This window comes from Puma concolor, chromosome A3, assembly GCF_028749965.1.
Source record: "Puma concolor isolate L17-30 chromosome A3, mPumCon1.1.hap2, whole genome shotgun sequence".
NCBI classification, from domain to species: Eukaryota; Metazoa; Chordata; class Mammalia; order Carnivora; family Felidae; genus Puma; species Puma concolor.
In genome coordinates this window covers 128,478,683-128,493,808 of record NC_141669.1, presented here as the reverse complement: position 1 = coordinate 128,493,808, position 15,126 = coordinate 128,478,683, and the positions used below count along the sequence as shown (strand labels likewise).

Below are 15,126 nucleotides of genomic sequence, written 5' to 3'. Positions count from 1 at the left end.
CATGCGGTTTAAGGGGTTGCTCTCTCTTGGAGATGAAACCAGATAGGTCTCAGGTTCTGGACTCCTAACCCTTTTTGCACCTAAGGACTCCACTTTTATTTTTTTTTTTAACGTTTTTATTTTACTTTTTGAGAGACAGAGAGAGACAGAGCATGAGTAGGGGAGGAGCAGCGAGGGAGACACAGAATCCAAAGCAGACTCCAGGCTCTGAGCTCTCAGCACAGAACCTGACGCAGGGCTCGAACCCACAAACTGAGATCATGACCTGAGCCGAAGTCGGATGCTCAACCAGCTGAGCCACCCGGGCGCCCCTCTCTAAGGACTCCACTTTTAAAGTTGAAACACTAATTGTCCACTTCTGTGGTCATAGTTGTACTTTTAATAGGTTTTGATTAAGAAAATACACATCATGGCAGAAAGCTACGAAGAATTTGTTAATATTTTTAAAAAAATTTCTTTACATTTATTTTCGAGAGAGAGGCAGCACAAGTTGGGGAGGGGCAGAGAGAGATGGAGACACAGAATCCGAAGCAGGTTCCAGGCTCCGAGCTGTCAGCACAGAGCCCGATGCGGGGCTTGAACTCACGAACTGTGAGATCGTGACCCAAGCCAAAGTTGGACGCTCAACTGAGTGAGCCACCCAAGTGCCCCCCAGAATTTAATATTTTAAAGTGGGTTTTTATTTTCTCGTTAAAGCAGTGGTTCTCGACTGGGTCACTTCCATTCTCTAGAAGACACCTGCCAGTGTCTGCAGACATCTTTACTTGTGACCCTAGGGATGGGGATGCTCCTGGCATCTCATGGGTAGAGGCCAGGGATGCTGCTGACCTTCCTGCAGCTCATGGACGGCCCCACAACAACAGAGAGTTTTCCAGTCCCAAATGTCAGCAGTGCTGAGGTGACAAGCCGTGCCTTCCAGCATCTGCAGGGAAGCCTAGGTGTTTATAGGTGAACCAAGCAAAAATAGTAAAGCAGCTAATATTTCTTGAGCACTTACTAAGAGCAAGGCACGGGGCTGAATGCTTTACATGTTTTATCCCCTGGATCTCTCCGGAACCCTGCGAATAGATGTTGTTAGTGTCCTCCTTTTACAGACGAGGAAACCAAGGCACAGAGAGGTTGAGGAACGTGCCCAAGGTCACACCGTTGGTCAGTGGCAGAGCCAGGCTTTGAACTCAAGCCCCTGGATCCAGGCCTGTGCTCGTCACTATGACACCAAACAGGCCTAATATTCTCTCGTGCACAGATGAAGCTTGGCGTTCATTTGCAATTCCAGACTCTTCTTATTAACCACACAAAACCCTGGGGGCCGAGAGCTGTAGTTTGGGAGTCATGGTATAGCCGAGAAAACATGCCCGTGAAGTCTGGTAAACCTGGGTTCGAATCCTGGCTTCTCCTAGCCAAGGGACCTTGAGAAAGTGACTCTGCCTCTCTGAGCCTTTTGTTTCCTGTCTGCGCAATGGGGCTGATCCTGTCATAGTATCACAGGTCATAGAGGGATTTAGAAGGAGATGAAGCTCTGAGGGAAGCGTACCTGGGTTCCAATCCAGCCTTCCTTGCTGTGTGAGCTTGGGCAGCTGCTACTTCTCTGAGCCTCAGTTTCTTCTGCGAAACGGGAGTGCCGGTTCCTGTCCTGCCTCCTGGACTGGGTTGGACAGTGGCTCTAGGGTGCAGGGATGGGGCTGGAATGTCTGGGGATGTGTTTGGGGGGCTGGGGGTGGGCGGGGTGGGGGACGGCGTTCCTCGGGTCACTTGCCCTTGCCTGCCGCCGCCCCGGGCTCTCTCCGCCTAGGGTGCGCCACAAGCACTCCTGTCCCCTTAGGCTCCGAGGCTGCGGCCGCAGGGCTCTGTGCCGGCCAGTGCATCCTGAAGGTCAACGGCAACAACGTGCTGAACGACAGTGCGCTGGAGGTCCTGGAGCATTTCCAGGCGTTCCGGAGCCGTGGGGAAGAGGCTCTGGTGAGGCATCCAGCAGCCAAGGGGATCAGGGAAGCCCTGCTCAGCCGGGTCGGGGGCTGAGGGCCTCCTGCCTTCTGTGGGGAGAGGCCTGAAGGCACCACAGCGTTTTGGGTGGGGGAGGGGGCTGCCTACCTTGCAGGGCTGACCTGGGTGTGGGCTCTGTGCCCGCTCTGTCTCCCTGAACCCGGGGGGCTGGGCCCTGACAACTCAGGGTCTCGGTTTCCACCCATGGGTGTGATCAGACCCTCTCTTCTCACTGCATAGGCATGTTGGGCCAAGAGTTGATGGGAAAAGTTGATGCTATAGCTGGGTTGGGGGCCGGGGTCCCGGGGAGGGTGTTCATTCACTGGTTCATCCAGTCAGTGCTATGTGCCTGGCATGTTTGTAGGCCCTGGGGCTGCAGGAGAGACAAGGTTTCTGCTCCCGTGGGTCTGACCTACATTTTCAAAGGCTCCCTCCTCCCCTGGCTTCTGTAGGGAGCATAGACTCTAGAGGGTGAGGGTCGAGCATGAGTGAAGCTCCCCTCAGGAAGGTTGCAGAGCAAAGTCTTAGAGGACTTTCCACAGGTGATGTCACCGGCAGTCTAGAAGCCTGGGCTTCGGAGTCGGGGAATGGTTTGCCCCTTCACCCCGTCCCTTCCTCCTTGGGCTCCTGGTGTCGTGGCCCCCCTCTTAGTCTGCTCTCCCGGCAGGGTCTGTACCAGTGGGTCTATCACACCCACGAGGATGCCCAGGAGGCCCGAGACAGCCAGGAGGCCCCCGGCGAGGACCCCCAGCCCGACTCAGGTAACGGGACAGGCGGGCAGTGTGGTAGAGACCCCGGAGGGGACCGACCGGTCCTCTTCTGGTGCCGTTGGCTCTGTATCACATTCTGATCGCAGCTTTCACAAAGTACCACAAACCTGTGGCTTAGAACATGCGTTTGTCATTTCAGTTACTGGAGGCCAGAGGTCCAAAGTGAGTCTCGCTGGGCCATCTGTCAGGTGTCAGCAGAGCTGTGTTCCTTTCTGGGGCTCTGGGCGGGGGAATTCATTTACTCGCCTCTTTCAGTTTCTAGAAGCTGCCTGCAAGCCTTGGCACGTGGTCCTTTCCTCTATCTTCAGAGCCGGCGATGTTGGTCTGAGTCCCCCTCGCTCTGCCCTCTCTGTAATTCTGACTTTTCTGCCTCCATATTCACTTAGGGGCCTTGTGGTCACAGCGGGATCATCTGGATTTTGCCTTATGGTAAAGTCAGTTGTTTAGCAAACTTAATTCCATCTGCAGCCGTGGCCCCCCCTTGCCATGTAACAGCATACCTCCGGGCTCCGGGGGTTAGGACACGGGCATCTTTCAGGGGCCAGTATTCTGTCTGCCCCAGGTTCCCATCTTTACCTCTCTAGCCCAGCCTCAGCCCTGGACTCCAGACCTGTCTTTCTGCCAGCTGTCCCTGGGATGCCCATCAGGCACTGTGCCCTTAGCATGGGCCACCTTGAATCCCCACCCTTCCCTGAAGCCTGGTTCTCCCCTAAGCATCCTACCCCATCCTTCCAGATTCTAAGGCCCCAAACTTTGGAGTACGCCCTGACTCTTTTCTTTCTCCTCCCTCCCTCCGCCTTGATTTGTTGCCCTACCTTCTTCATGCATCGAGAATCTGACTGCTTCCGACTGCCTCCATCACTGCCTGGCATAAGCCACCATGTTTGCTCACCAGGACTCCCGCAGTAGCCTGCTTGCCGTTCTCCCTGTCCTCCCTTACTTCTCCTCCTGCGGGCTCTTCTCAAAAAACAGAACAGAACCTTCCAGTGGCTCCTTCCAGGCAAAGATCAAGTTCTTCCTCCAGCTCCAGCCTGGCCTTCCAGCTGGGCCTCTCGGCACTTTGCCTCTTGCCCTCTCTACTCCATTCACGGCAGCTTCTTGCTCTTAAATACCAAATGTACTCCTGCCCCAGGGCCTTTGCACTCGCAGTTCCCCCTGGCTATAGAATGCTCTCCTCCAGAGTACTTCTTACCTCATGCTCTTCACCTCTCTCAACTGGGCTCACATGTCACGTCCTCAGGGAGTGTCTGGTGTTTTCGCTACTAGAGAGCAGAAGATCCACGAGGGCAGGGGTTTTGTTTATTTTCTGCCTTGCCGTATCCTCCGAGCCTAGAACTGTGCCTGGCACAGAGTAGGCACTCTACGAATATTTAGTTTGAATAATAACGCATTCTCTCCAGTTGCTTCTTTGGACTCTGCCCTGTACTTCTGCTGGGCTGGGGGCAGAGTAGGGGGTTTGGATGCCCCTGTGTCTGACGGCTGTGGGCTCTCTGCTGGTACGTTCAGGGACAGCAAAGAACCAGGGTTTATGGGGTCGTTCGGGGAGCCATCCCCCTACTGCTGAAGCACACACAGCCTGGCGGAGGGATCCTAGAGGGGACAGGCTGACGGGGAGGGAGGAGAGGCCAGCTGGCAGCTCCCAGCCCGGTGTACGCCCTCTGAGAGGAAAGGGCTGTGGGCTTTCTTCCCCAGCGTGTGGGCGGATCCCTGATAATGATGGAAAAGCGTGCTGAGGGGAGCTGACCATTTCTCCTCTTCTTTTCAACAAGTAGAAGCACCTGCTACATACCATACCCGGTTCTAGGAGCTGGGGACACACGAGTGAGCAAGGTGGGCCGGGTTTCTGTCCTCGTGGTGCTGACACGAGGGGAAACAGACGGGGGACAGAAAAACTGACAGGCAGTGCCATAATATGAGTGTGAGGGGGTAAGACGCATGTGTTGAGAGGTACTCTTTGGAGCGGGTAGAAAGGAAAGCAGTCCTGTCCATTTGTGCCTGCTTCCTTGTCTAGATGTGTCACTACCTAACTGTGTGGCCTCTGAAGAATCACTTAGACTCTCTGGGCCCACGTCAATCAGGACTGAAAGTGGTCTACCTAAAAACATTGGCTCAGAAACTGAGAAGGGAGTAGGGTCAAGGAAGCTTCAGGTCCGGCTCGATCCAGTTTTACGTACAGTCTCATGAAGAGTCTCTCTGTGTTTGTCCCGTTCTCAGCTGCGCTCCCTCTGTGTCGGTTTCTCTTTTACGTGCTGTTTTCTGCGTGCGATGGTTCTGGCAGCTTGGAATCCAGTTGAAAAAGAGGATGTTCCCTTCTCTTTGTAGATGCGACCAAAGTCCCAGACTTGACTTTCATTGCCCTAGCTTGGGTCACATGCTCATTCCTGAACCAACCCTTATGAATAGGGGACGTTGAATCGCTGATCGCCCAGGCGTGTGCGTGTGAGGAAGGGTGTGGTGAGGGCTTCCCTCTCCTGAGCCACGCGGACTGGGAATGGGGCACAAAGGTGGGTTCCTAGGACAAGGGGTGAACGGTAGCAGGCTGGCGAGAATGAGCAGAGCAGCAGCACAGGCTTCATGGTCCCGTGTGTCCGACGATGACAAACGTTTGTGGTACGGGGTCGGGGGAGGGCTGGCTGGGGGGTGGTTCCCCCTTCTCAGGTTTGCCGGTCCCTTTGGCTTCCAGCCTTCCCCCTGCTGTCCCTGGGTCCCCAGCTGAGCCTGCATGAGGACAGCCCTGTGGTCAGCCTGACGGTGGACAACGGACAACTGGAGCATGGCGTGGTGTATGAGTACGTGAGCACTGCAGGCATCAAGTGCCACGTGCTGGAGAAGATCGTGGAGCCCCGCGGCTGCTTCGGGCTCACCGCCAAGGTCTCGCTGGGCGCTGCCCCGCCCCGGGGGGCGGGGCGGAGCGCCCGATTCCCCTTTCCTCCAAGTTAGCCTGGGGCCCCCGCATTGTCGTCTCTGCTCCCCTGCCTGGTAGCTGTGGGACTTAGGAGAGTGGTTCTTCCCTCTTTAGTTAGCTTACTCATCTGCAAAATGGGCGAGTAATAGACTCCGTCTCCCAGGGCTATGACAAGGCAACTGCTTAAGAGCCTCCGTGGTGCACGCTGAGTGCTCAGTGGTTCGTGTTTGTGCAGATCCTCAAGGCCTTTGCTGCAGATGACAGTGTCTTTGTGCAGAACTGTGGGCGGCTCATGGCCCTGAGCAACATTAAGACCATGTCCCACTACGAGTTCCGCAACATCTGTGACACCAAGCTGGAGAGCATCGGCCAGAGGATCGCCTGCTACCAGGAGGTACCTGCGCCCCGCAGGGTCTCAGCCTGGGCTGTAAATGTCAAAATGCAACCCAGCTCAGACTAAGCGAACAGGAGCATCTATTGGTTTCTGTTACTCACTGAAAAGTCCGGAGGTGAATTTCAGGCAAGGTTGTTTCCAGGCGCTCAGACAGATACCGCACTGTCACAAGAGTGTGGCCTCTCTCCTCGTGCCTTGACTTTCCCGTGTTGGCTTCACCCTCGGGGCAGGCCCTTCTCGCGTGGTGGCAAAATGGTCCCCAGGAGCTCTCACCTCAGCCACCCCAGTAAAAAGGAATTCGATGGGAACTCTTACTGGCTTGGCTTGGGTCCCTTGTGTACCCCTGTACCAACCACTTCAGGGACGGGAAGCCTTATCTGCCCCTCACAGACTGTGGACTGGGGGGAGGTGGCTCCTCAAGGGTAGCTCAGGGCAGCTAAAATGAAGGAATGAATGTGGGTAGGTATGCGAAGGCCTCAGATTTCTCCACACCTTCCTTGACATCTGGATGCAGTGACAGGCAGTGTAAGGGAATCCGCTTTTCCACTTGAAGTTGTTGGCGTTTTGTCCAGTTTCTGAATGTCTGGGCCGGGCTAGGATCGAGTGGGTGCTGGGGGTGGGCCGGAATTCCCAGGCCCCTGAATCATGACCCTGTGCCCCCCCACCTTTCTCAGTTTGCAGCCCAGCTGAAGAACAGGGTCAGCCCACCCTTCAAGCAGGCTCCCCTGGAACCCCATCCACTGTGTGGCCTGGACTTCTGCCCCACCAATTGCCACGTCAACCTCATGGAAGTGTCCTACCCCAAGACCACTCCCTCAGTTGGCAGGTCCTTCAGTATCCGTTTTGGTCGTAAACCCTCCCTCATCGGCCTTGACCCAGAGCAAGGTAACTGCACGTCTCTGTTAGGGGTTGTGTTCAGATCTATAGACACGTAAACAGAAACCCGTCTGGAGGCCAGCAGTCTGGGACTGCGATGGTGGCTCCACAGTCATCAGGGACCCAAGTTCCTTCTACCCCACCATCTGTACATGTGGTTTCCATCCTGAAGGATGCCTTATGTTATAAAGTAGCTGCTGGAGTACCAGCCATCACATCTGTAATTCCAGTCAGGAAAAGTATCCTGGTACTTAAAAGCATATTAGCACCAAACTGAAACTTTCTTCTCCAAGCGATCTGATGGATTAAAGGAATATTTAGCAGGAAATTTTTCTCCCTCATTGGGATTCTTGAAATAGGTTTGTGTATCTCTGTCAGAGGGGTTTACGGGTGCCTGGAGGCTCTTTCCAAGTGAGCCCTCCCTCCCTCCACTGTAGGCCACCTGAACCCCATGTCCTACACCCAGCACTGTATCACCACCATGGCTGCCCCATCCTGGAAGTGCCTGCCTGCTGTGGATGGGGACCCCCAACACCAGGGTCTCAACGACAGCGGCTTCGGGCCAGCCGACGGAACCCCGGGCCAGGAGGACCGGGGCCTGAGCTTCTTACTGAAGCAGGAGGACCGGGAGACCCAGGATGCGTACCTACAGCTCTTTACCAAACTGGACGTAGCCCTGAAGGAAATGAAGCAGTATGTCACCCAGATCAACAGGTGAGCCCGGCCCCGAGGGAAGAGGGCAGGGAGCCCGGAGTCAGGGTTCGCCGGCTCAGCAGCATCGACGTTGTGGGCGAGAGAACCGTCGCGGGGGGCGGTGGGGGACATTACAGGCTATTCGGCAATGCCCCTGGTCTCTGTTCACGAAGATGCCCACAGCACGCCTGTTTCACGGCTGTGACAACCAAACATGTTCTCAGACGTTGCCAAATGCCCCTTGGGGGGCAAACCTCCCTCCCCACCCTGTGTGGCCTGGACTTCTGCCCCACCAGTTGCCGCGTTGGTCCCCCCCACCCCGCCCCTGCCCCGCCATTGAGAGCCGCTGCTCTAATAAAATAATGGATGTGGGCAGCAGTCGTTAGTAGAGGCTGGCACTGTTTGGAGAAAGGCTTTGGGGGAACTTTATACTTTTGACATGGCCAAAAGAGAGACAGCTGGACGCGCCTCTTCTGGCGTTAATGCCCCAGGACACCCCATGGAAATGCACTGTCGTCCCATCGACATCTCGATCTCACTACTCAGTGACAGGACGTGGGGGATAGAGGATGGTGGGGTGGTCTTCTGGAGATGCGGGTGGCCAAATCCATAGGGTGGGTGATTCTAGACAAGTGACCCAGTGTCTTTTACACATAAATGGTGGTGGGGGCGGGGAGCGGGTACAGGGAGGAAGAGGAGGAGAGACTTGAGACACACGTCAGCCAGACAGCGTCTGGACCCGGTCGGGATTCTGTTTTTAGCACACCACCTGCGAAGAGACGCTATCGGGGACATTTGAATGTGGATGGTACTAGATGGTGTTAAGGAATTACAAATTCTGTTAAGTTCGGTGATAGTCTGGTTGTGTTTAGAAAAGGGTTTCTCAGCCTTGACACCGTTCACGTCTCGGGCCAGATTATTCTTTTCGTGGGGCTGTTCCGTGTGCTGTAAAATATTTACGGGCATCCCTGGTCGGTACACATTGGAGGCCAATAGTGCCCCCACCCTTGTCCCCCACTTCGCTTGTGACAAATAGAAATGTTTCTGGACATTGCTAAATGTTTGCCCTTCAGGAAGTATGCCAAATTGTTACATGTTTCTGAGGGGTGGGGGGTAGTTGAGAACGTTGCTTTAAAAGAAAGTCCTTCTGTGTTAGAGACGCATATGGAAGTATTTATGGGGGAAATTATGTGACACCTTAGATTTACTTTAAATACTCCAGCGCAAGCAAAAGCCGTGGGAAAGACTGAGGAAACAAAGGTGGCCCCTGAGTTGCCATTGTCATAGCTAGCCGTTGGGTACCTGGGTTTATCGTACTGTTCCTCCGGCTTTTGTGTATGTTGGAAATCGTCCATGATAAAGGAAAAAGAACGTAGGGTCTGGAGATAGGAGGCACGGGTTTGAATCCTGGCCCTGTCACTTAATAGCCTTGTGACTTAGTCACTTAACCTCTCTGAACCTCGGTTTCCTCACCTGTAACATGGGGCTATTCATAATACTGGCCTTAATTGACTTGGAGTAGGATTATATCAGCCAGGGTTTAATGATCGCTTGCAAGGTACCAGATGCTTTTCTAAGCATGTTACATATTTTTAGTCCCTTAATCTTTACAGCAGCCTAGCACATAGACACTGACATTACTCCATTTTACAGATGAGGAAATTGAGTCTCAGACAGGTGAAATAATTGCCTTAGGTCTCTGAGCTAGGAAATGGTCCTGGAGCCTGATTTAAAACCGTATGCTCTTAACCATTATATTCTGTGCCAGAGACTGACAGACTATGGCCTGTGGGCCAAATCTAGCCCAGCCCACTCCTTGTTATTTATTTATTTATTTGTTTGTTTCTTTATTCATTTAAATGTTGATTTAGGTTTGAGAGAGAGAGGGAATCTTGGGGCAGGCTCCAGGCTCCGAGCTGTCAGCACAGAGCCCAGTGTGGTGCTCGGGCTCACGAGCCACGAGATCACGACCTGAGCCAATGTTAGACGCTTCCCCGACTGAGCCACCAGGCGCCCCAGTGCTCGTTTTTTTGAATAAAGTTTTATTGGAACGCAGCCGTACCCATTTGTTTGCGTCTCATCTGTGGCACTTTCCCGCCAAAGCAGCAGAGTTGAGTCGAAGAGGTTGGCTCTCTGGGCCTTTCATGCTCAGTTTCCCAGGCCTGTTCTGAGCCTTCTCTGGCTTCCCCGTGAAAAATAAAGACCGCCCCCCGCCCCCGGCCCCCCGCCCGCCGTATCTCACGCCCCCTGCAGGCAGGGCAGTGGATGTGTATCTGCAGAGTTACTGGCGGGATTTTCAGGGAAGGGGTGGGAAGCAGTTGATGGCTCTCTGTGCTTAGGGTCAAAGGTGAGGCCAGAGGTCAGGGCCTTACCTGGGGCCTCCGTGGGCCTGCGCCCTTAAGCTTACATCCTTTGCCCCAACAGGTTGCTGTCCACCATCACAGAGCCCCCCTCCAGGGGCTCTTGTGATCCCCCTGTAGCTGAGGAGGCCTCATCCCCCCCGCTGGTCAGCGAGGAGAGCGAGATGGACAGGGCCGACCACGGGGGCATCAAGAAGGTTTGCTTCAAGGTGTCTGAGGAAGATCAGGAGGACTCAGGCCATGACACCATGAGCTACCGCGACTCCTACAGGTGGGGACAGCCGTGGGCATCGTGGGGGGACCGCGTGGGGTGGGATGTGCACTGATCCGTGGGAAGTCGGAATCGGTGGGACATTCGCCAGGAAGCGGTGGGAGAGGGCACAGTTCTCACCCGTTTGGTTCTGGGCGGGGGGGGTCATCTGAGCCCCTCCAAGCACATCCCTGAATCCCTGACACCCCTTTTGGCTCTCCTCCCCGAGGCCAGCGTTTCAGGGCCTGGGCCCCTGGGGTCTCCGTCCACCTGTTCTGCCTCCGTTCTGCTCTGTGCTTGTTGACAGAATGTGGGCAAAGAAAACGTCAAAGTCTGCGGTGTGTTTTAAAACTCACCGTGAGACATATGGTTTCTGCAATAAACACCATTTATTTTTACTTGATCCAAGGAGGAAGATACTAGTTGTTTTTTTTTTTTTTTCCCCCTCCTAACTCTGAGAGAATCCGAATGGTTTTTCTACTGGTGAAGTTAATAGCGAAGGACTTAGCGAAGTCCTAATTAGAGGGTTAAGTAAGACTACAAACTTACTTTCCTATCATAAGCCGTACAGCGGGTAAATGGAATTTCTTACCTCGTGTGAACAAGCACTGTGGTCTCCAGTGAAAGGTTGTGTAACGATTGGCCGTTGAGAGGAAAGTGGAATCTTAGAGGTGCTTCAGAAGACACAGAACTGGTGGGATTTCCCCAGAAAACCCTTGGCCTCCGTCCTCGTTCATATTCTTTCCGTCTCCAGGGATCCACTGGTTGGTGTTTCTGGCTAACTGGGCACTGTGTGTCCCTGGAGCCTCATGTCCATCGTCCAGGATTTTCATTCTTACGTTTTTGGGTCCTCTGATTTTTTCCTTTAGTTGTCAAACAGGTGAAGGAAAGAATTCAGGACTGTGGTTTTTCATTTCCCGGTATCTTCTGAGCTCCTGGGATTCTCTCCGCCCTCGCGAGGTTATAGCCAGGCTGGGGAGGGGACGTGGAGCTGCGTGGCCAGGTGTGGCACCTGCAGGCGTGTCCAGGGACAAGGCTGTCCCACGGGAGGAGTGACAGACGTTGCATACAGCTGGACACGATTCCCCGCCCTCCTACTGTTGCTGTGTTTTTGTGCTGGGGCCTAGACATGTTTCCCCACCGTCACACATGGAAAACCCACCAGAACGGTCTTCCCCGGCTCTGGCACCGGTGGTCGAGGGGCCCAGGGTTTTGTTTACACTCTGGCAAGTGGGTTCGGGGAGCTGGGACCAGAAGGTGTGATCTGGAGGGTGACTCCGCCCTTCCTCTCTGCTCCTCTGCAGTGAATGTAACAGCAACCGGGACTCTGTCCTGTCCTACACCAGCGTGAGAAGTAACAGCTCCTACCTGGGCAGTGACGAGATGGGGTCTGGTGAGTGCAGTGCTCCAGGGGAGCCATCTCTCCGCCGGGATTTTGTTTTATTAGGTTTCGTATTATTTTGCATAGCGTGGTAGTGTATTTCCTTCCATTCCCTTAGCCTGCGTCTGTTTATTGAGCACCTATTGGGTTCTGGGACAGCCACAGTGGATGGGAAGACAAAGACCCTAGCGCCCCTGGAGCAGACGTTCTCCATGAATGTCACGGACACAGAACGCATGAAGCATTCATGATGCAGTGACAGATTATGATGGCCGCTCTGAGGTCACTCAAGTAGGGTGACCTGATGGTCTCCATAGAAGTGACACATGCTCAAACCAACCTTTCAAATGACCCACAAAAGTTCATCAAAAAAGTGCATGGAAGTAAGTTAGAGGCACCCCCCCCCCCCCCGAGAAGTGACCATCAATGGTATTTGGAGATCATCACTGAGCACGTATTTCTTCACACATGGACAGGGGGATGGATGGCTGGATGGACACACAGACATAAATAATAGTTTATAGGTTAGATGAGACTGTACTCAGAGCTTTTGCTGAAAGACTGAAAGTCATTTTTATTTTAGTTCATCTTAGCCCTCACGATTTTTATTTTGTGAACAGGTCACACACCCATCTGGTTCCTATTTTAGAAGGCACCAGAGGGTGGGTGATGACAAGCCTCTCTCCCGCCCTTGTCACCCGGCCCCTGGTTCTCAGTCTCCCACTGTCCCTGCTGTCTTCTGTGCTCTTCTAGAGCTGGTCTATGCACAAAAGTTTAATTTTAATTATACTTCAGCTTAACAGAAGAAGAAAAAAAGGAAGCTCAAGTAAATTTGACGATATTGCTGAACTTGAGATAAATGTTTCATCACATAAGATGTTTAGCCGCAGAAAGTGTCCCTGGGGAGGTTTTAGGCGGGAGCTTACATGTGGCAGCTGATTTAACTGAAGCAGCCGGGGGATGAATCCGGGGACTTGGGATCCACTTCCTTTTGTCTGGCTCCCTGTCTCCTTCTCTGCAGAACAGAATAATAGCAGTGGCTTGTTGCTGTTGTGTAATACTAATACTTGAGTTGCTATTGTCTGTTTTGCAGATGAAGAAACTGAGGCTCAGAGAGGTCAAGTGAGTTGCCCAGTGCCACACAGCCAGGATCTGAGTCTACCAGACTCCAAACCCGCCTTGGGTTTTGGAGCTCTGCTGCTATACCGCCTTCTTGGGAAAGCGGTTGGAAAGGTGTGGATGGGGCGGGAATGGTTGACGGCCATGGCTTCTTCCTTCTTCCAGGCGACGAGCTGCCCTGTGACATGCGGATCCCGTCAGACAAGCAGGACAAGCTTCACGGTTGCCTGGAGCATCTCTTTAACCAGGTAGGACCTTTGTCCCACCCCTGGCCTGACCTTGGGTTCCTCCCATCACCCCTAGTGAGGACAGATAAGCCAGGAGCTGGGGCAGGGGCCAGACTGACCCGGAACCTCCTGCCTCCCAGGTGGACTCCATCCACACACTCCTCAAGGGGCCAGTCATGAGCAGAGCTTTTGAAGAGACCAAGCATTTCCCCATGGACCACAGCCTGCAAGGTGAGCAGAGAGGAGGAGCCCCTGGGCTGGGAAGGGTGTCTGGCACCCAGCAGGGAGACCACGTGCTGCGGGGGCGGGACACCTGGGTCAGAGTCCCCGCTTCGTTCCTCTCCTGCCCTCTGGCTGTGGGCTAGTCCCCGGCTTCAGCAGGTTCAGCCCCTGGGCCACATCCACCACAGCCTGCTTTGTTTTTGTGAGCTGCGAATGACTTTTTGTTTTGTTTTTAACGAAGAGTTGTAAAAATAAAGACAGAGACTGTGTGTAACAGAGACCATATGCCTCGCAAAGCCTGAAACGGTTCCTTTCTGGCTCTTTGCAGAAAAAGTTTGCGGACCCCTGGGCTGGTCCCTGAGCCTCTCTGGGCCTCCACCTGCCCATTCGTAACATGAGGGGAAGGACTGGTGCAGTTTGCCGTGCTTCACACACCCAGTCCCCACCTGCATCGTCTTAGACCGTGCTCACAGATCCTACCTACATGTTCACATTTTTAAACACCATACTGTCTTTATTATTATTGACATGCATTTTTTGGAAAAGTATTTCCCTTTTATTTATTTTTAAAAAATGTTTGTTTATCTTTGGGACCGAGAGTGTGCAGGGGAGGGACAGACGGGGAGAGAGAATTGCAAGCAGGATCCGTGCTGTCGGCACAGAGCCCGGTGTGGGGTTTGAACTCACGAACCCTGAGACCATGACCTGAGCCGGAATCATGAGTCGGATGCTTAACCTACTGAGCCACCCAGCCACCCCAAGTATTTCCCTTTTAAAAATTTAATTTTGGGGGCACCTAGGTGGGTCAGTCGGTTAAGTGTCCGACTTCGGCTCAGGTCATGATCTCACGGTTCATGAGTTCGAGCCCCGCATCGGGCTCTGTGCTGACAGCTCGGAGCCTGGAGCCTGCTTCGGATTCTGTGTCTCCCTCTCTCTCTGCCCCTCCCCTGCTCATGCTCTGTCTCTCTCTGTCTCAAAAATAAATAAAAACATTAAAAAAAATTTTTTTTAATTTAATTTTTAAGGAACTTACCTAAACTCTGTGTGTGGAAAACCAGTATCACATGCCATAAAGTAGCGATTACCATAATGCTAAACCCAATGGAAGCACCGACCAAAAATGTGATTAAACTGTCATTAGTCACTGAGGCCTGCCCACAGCTCTTTGTTCTTCCGTGAGAGGGGTCGGTGAGTTGAAGGAGTGGTGAGGATTTAGCAGCACCAAATTGGCAGTTTATTCTTGAAACGATTGAGGGAAAAGGACTCGACATTTATGTGCTCACATCAGCCTCTCCTCCTGTTTACTCACCTACCCATCCATCTCTGTACTTACTAACCCACTCGTCCACATACCCAGCCACCCACCGTCCAGCCGTTTGTCTAGCCAGCCAGCCGCTCATCTCCATGTCCGCTCCCCTACTCACCATCCGTCCATCCATCCACGCGTCCGCTAGCTAATTCCCAAGGACCAGCTTGGGCCAGGCCTTGCGTTGGGTGCTCGAGACCCTGAGATGAGTGTGACAGTGCCCCTGACCTGAGGGAGCTCCTGGTCGAGTGCAGGACATAGGAAAAGAAGCAGACGGTTGCTGCTGAGTAAGAGTAGGAAGCGGTGAGGCGGTGCGCTAGCTCCCCTGCTCCTCCTCCTGACTTCATAGCAGGGAAGAGGCCAAGGGACAGAGGCCTGGCCTTCGAATAGCCCTGCTGGGGCCGGGTTCAAATCCCATCTCTGTCGTTACCCAGCTGTGGGACTCCAGGCAAGTCGGTCTGTGAGGGCTTCCCTCTCTCTGTGTGGAAAAGCGTAGACCGGGTTGCAACTCGTGTGCCAGCTCGACTGGCTGTGGCTGCAAGGAGGCTGTACCTGAGAATTGTTCTGTGTCTATGTCCAGGCTTGGGAGAAAAGGCTGCAGTGATTGATTTGTAATGTCTGCACTGGATCGGTGACAGCT

At 53.6% G+C, this 15,126-nt stretch overlaps 1 protein-coding gene across 1 annotated transcript in view; it reads left to right on the top strand.

The window, feature by feature from the left end:
• Positions 1 to 15,126, top strand: part of PREX1 (phosphatidylinositol-3,4,5-trisphosphate dependent Rac exchange factor 1) — a 186,285-nt gene that overhangs the window by 155,911 nt on the left and 15,248 nt on the right. Inside the window, exons 20-29 of the mRNA XM_086702427.1 lie at positions 1,823 to 1,959; positions 2,651 to 2,744; positions 5,437 to 5,624; positions 5,894 to 6,052; positions 6,727 to 6,937; positions 7,366 to 7,642; positions 10,046 to 10,252; positions 11,536 to 11,624; positions 12,897 to 12,979; positions 13,099 to 13,189. Coding sequence (XP_086558553.1) covers positions 1,823 to 1,959; positions 2,651 to 2,744; positions 5,437 to 5,624; positions 5,894 to 6,052; positions 6,727 to 6,937; positions 7,366 to 7,642; positions 10,046 to 10,252; positions 11,536 to 11,624; positions 12,897 to 12,979; positions 13,099 to 13,189 — 1,536 coding nt within the window. The remainder of the gene's footprint in view (positions 1 to 1,822; positions 1,960 to 2,650; positions 2,745 to 5,436; positions 5,625 to 5,893; positions 6,053 to 6,726; positions 6,938 to 7,365; positions 7,643 to 10,045; positions 10,253 to 11,535; positions 11,625 to 12,896; positions 12,980 to 13,098; positions 13,190 to 15,126) is intronic.